At 28.9% G+C, this 4,009-nt stretch overlaps 1 protein-coding gene across 1 annotated transcript; it reads right to left on the bottom strand.

Moving 5' to 3' along the window:
- Positions 1-595: 595 nt before the first annotated feature.
- On the bottom strand, positions 596-2,839 carry LOC111029091. The gene is made up of 2 exons (XM_022307942.1): positions 2,253-2,839; positions 596-1,968 (listed from the first exon to the last, which is right to left on the bottom strand). The coding sequence occupies exons 1-2, from the start codon at positions 2,419-2,421 to the stop codon at positions 1,076-1,078; spliced, it is 1,062 nt and encodes a 353-aa protein (XP_022163634.1). The 5' UTR covers positions 2,422-2,839; the 3' UTR covers positions 596-1,075.
- Positions 2,840-4,009: the final 1,170 nt, after the last annotated feature.

Here is a 4,009-nt window from a genome sequence, read left to right as displayed (position 1 = left end):
AATAAAATAAAATTGTCTTAAAAATAATATGTGCATCAAAATTTAATTTTCAAAAAGGTATGTCATACTGCCACTCTCTCCTATATTATTTAATTAATGTAAGACTTGTAGATGTAAATATTTTAAAATTTTTATTACAATATTTTAGGTGATCATCCAGTGGCATCGACTAGTGAGAATATTCATAATTCAGATTTGGTCAATTGTGTAGATGATTTGGATCTTGATGTTATTTCTAATAAATGTGTCTCTGATACAATATTTAGTGAAGGTAAGAGTAAAATTTGCAATTTTTTATAATGATAAATTCATCTATACAGTATGCCCCAAAAGTCCCGTATCACCCTTAATATCTCCATGTAAAATCACTATATTTAAACGCGGTTTTTTTTACAGTACTAAGTATGAAAATTCTGATTGAATGGCATAAAATTCATTTTTTTTTTTAAAAAATTCAAAAATTTTCAAAAAAATTTTTTACGCATTTAAGAATTTAAAATTTTTAAGATAGCCATTTTGTTGAACATATTTTTTAAAACAGTTCAAAAAAAAAAAAAACTAAAATTAAATAAAAATTGACCAAGTTAGAGCAGGTTATGTTTTTGAATAATTGTAGTAAAAAAATCAATTATTGTTTCACATTTCAATAATGAAATATCTAATTTCAACACACGACAATACTTTTGTATTCCTAGTTAAAGTTTTGATTTGAATAGAAATAAAAATAGCCGTGTTATATCGTTTGCTGAACAGTGAAACTGGTTACCTATTTTTAAGTATTTTAATTATCATGAAGTGAACCTAAAGTTACGGTATTGGACATAATCTTACAGTTATAATTAATGCGATTTATAATAAAGATAGAGCTAGTTGAGTAGAGTATGTTTATAAATAATTGTAATAATAGTTATGTAGGTATGCTGTTTTTAATGGTAATCTGTAAACATCTAATTATTAGTGAAGCTTTTAGGAAAGATTAAAATTAAAATTCAGATAACATTTTTAAACTTGATTGCTAAAAGAAAAAAAAGATTTTATTACATAAAAATGAAAATAATTCATTACATTTATATTTTTATAAATGTTCGAAATGACCTCCATTATTTGCAACACAGAGTTGAAGTTTTTCGACCCAAGCGTTCTTAACATTTCCTAATGTCTCGGGTAAGATATTTTGAATATTTTGTTCAATTTTATGACGAAGATCAGGCAATGAACACGACGGATACACAAAATTTTTTAAATAACCCCATAAAAAAAAATCCATCGGTGTTAAATCGGGGGACCTAGGTGGCCAAAGCACTGGACCCCTTGTTCCCATCCATCTTCCCGGGAAGTGCTCATCCAGCCAACCTCTCACAATATTTGAATTATGTGCTGGTGCACCATCTTGCATAAAAATTGGCTCTATTCTGTTTGTATTAATTAACTGAGAAATTATTGGCCACACACTTTCTTCTAATAAATCTCGATACTTTTCTCCGTTTAAATTACCTTCTATAAAAAAGGGTCCAATGATCTGCTTATTCCAAATTCCACTCCAAACATTTATTTTTTCTATATTTTGGGCATGAAATTCTATGGATTCATGTGGGTTTTCGTCAGACCAGTGATATGTCCAGTGTCTACTTGTTTGTCCATTTCTAATAAAAGTAGATTCATCAGTAAAAATTAATTTATCTATAAATAGTGGGTCCTGACTGATTCTGTGTAATGCCCATTCACAAAATTGTAAACGCCTTTCTTCATCACCCGCATGAAACTGTTGAACAAATTTTGTTTTATATGCTTTTATTTTATTTTTTTTGAGTATTCTATGAACGGATGATTTGCTCAGTCCAGCCTCCACGCACCTATGACGTACGGATAATTTTGGAGCTACAGCTACACTTCCAAGAATGTTGATGGTATTATCTACGTTTGTAACACTTTGAGATCTACCTGACCTATTTCGTTCATTGACATTACCTAAGAGTTAAAATTAAGTTATTAAAAAAATTAAGAAATAAATAAAATAATTCAATAATAGATACACAGCTTAACACCCACTACCTAATATCTACGTGATATTTAGCTTAGTGTAGGAAAAAATTAATTTCTTAGAAATATGTACAGTGGACACCACGTCACTTATAAGACTTATGGATATAAGGTTCAGTCGCTTATTAGACTAAATCGTCTGAAATGGTTCGGCGTATCCAAATACCAAAATTTGCAACTTTATTATAAATTTGAGAATCATGCAATTTTACCTGTTTCCAAAAATCGAGACATTAATCTGTTGATAACATTGTACGATGGTTTTTTACGATCAGGATACTCAATTCCATAACTATAAGCAGCTTGTCTATGACTTTCGTTGTTTCGGAAGTAACACTTCACCATATCAATGTACTCATGTACTGAGAATGTATGAGTCATTTTAAATATTGAATTAAATAAGTAAGAAATAAGAAATTATAGTTAAAGACACAGTACGTACTGTACGTATGACACTAATAGCAGTAATAGTTATAAAGAAAGAACACAAGATAATAATTTTAATTATAATTTACCAAATTGCGATATGCATAGGTATTATTATTATAAATCGCATTAATTATAACTGTAAGATTATGTCCAATACTGTAACTTTAGGTTCACTTCGTGATAATTAAAATACTTAAAAATAGGTAACCAGTTTCACTGTTCAGCAAACGATATAACACGGCTATTTTTATTTCTATTCAAATCAAAACTTTAATAAGGAATGCAAAAGTATTGTCGTGTGTTGAAATTAGATATTTCATTATTGAAATGTGAAACAATAATTGATTTTTTTACTACAATTATTCAAAAACATAACTTGCTCTAACTTGGTCAATTTTTATTTAATTTTATTTTTTTTTTTTTTTGAACTGTTTTAAAAAATATTTTCAACAAAATGGCCATCTTAAAAATTTTAAATTCTTAAATGCGTAAAAATTTTTTTTGAAAATTTTTGAATTTTTTTAAAAAAAAAATGAATTTTATGCCATTCAATCAGAATTTTCATACTTAGTACTGTAAAAAAAACCGCGTTTAAATATAGTGATTTTACATGGAGATATTAAGGGTGATACGGGACTTTTGGGACATACTGTATACAAACATAATATTATTATATTTATTATTATTTTTTGTTTCCAGAACTTAATGCTAAATATTTCAAAAAACCAGATAAACATAATATGATTCAATACTGGCTTTTCCAACCCCATCAACCAGAAACAAACATTCCATTTACTGCCTTGAAAACATATTTTCGAAAAGATGGAGGAAGACGAATGTGGGTGTCATATAACCATGGAAATTCATCATTACATTGTTGTATATGTTTGGCATATGGAGATGGTAGTGGTAGATTTACAGTTGGTGTTATGAAATGGACACATATATATTTACGAATTGAAGAACATGAAGCATCACTAACTCATAAACAAAATGTTGATGCTCACATTCTGATGAAAAACTGTTCTTCTGTTGATTCACTTATTAAATATGGTCTGAGTTCGATAAGAAAAAAAGAAATTGAAAATAATAGACAGATATTATTAAGAATCATTGAAATCATAAAGTTAATAGGTAAACGTGGATTCAGTTATCGCGGTAAAAAATGTGAGGCAGCTTATACATAAAATAACAGCAACTTGGATCATGGTAACTTTTTGGAAATGGTACTTCTCGTTAGTAAATTTGATCCTATACTTCAAGGGCATTTAGATATTGTAATTAAAAAGAGTGCAACTATACATAACTCTGGATCTAAACAAGGTGGTGGTTTAGTTACATCTTATATTATAAAACGCTAACCCGAGGGCGCCCTCCCGTGTCGGTCTCGGCGTTCTATAATGAATAATTGTGTGAAATTTCGTTTCTTCCACGGCTTTTCCGTCCTTATCTCGCTTCTTATCTTTTTTTTTCTTTTTTTTCAACGTTTTGACAAAATTTTCGCTTTTCGCCTCCCGTTCTCCCTTTTCTGACCGTTTTT

This window comes from Myzus persicae, unplaced genomic scaffold (assembly GCF_001856785.1).
Source record: "Myzus persicae strain clone G006 unplaced genomic scaffold, MPER_G0061.0, whole genome shotgun sequence".
Taxonomy (NCBI): domain Eukaryota; kingdom Metazoa; phylum Arthropoda; class Insecta; order Hemiptera; family Aphididae; genus Myzus; species Myzus persicae.
Note: the sequence above shows the minus strand (reverse complement) of the source record. Positions and strands in the feature narration are given on the sequence as shown.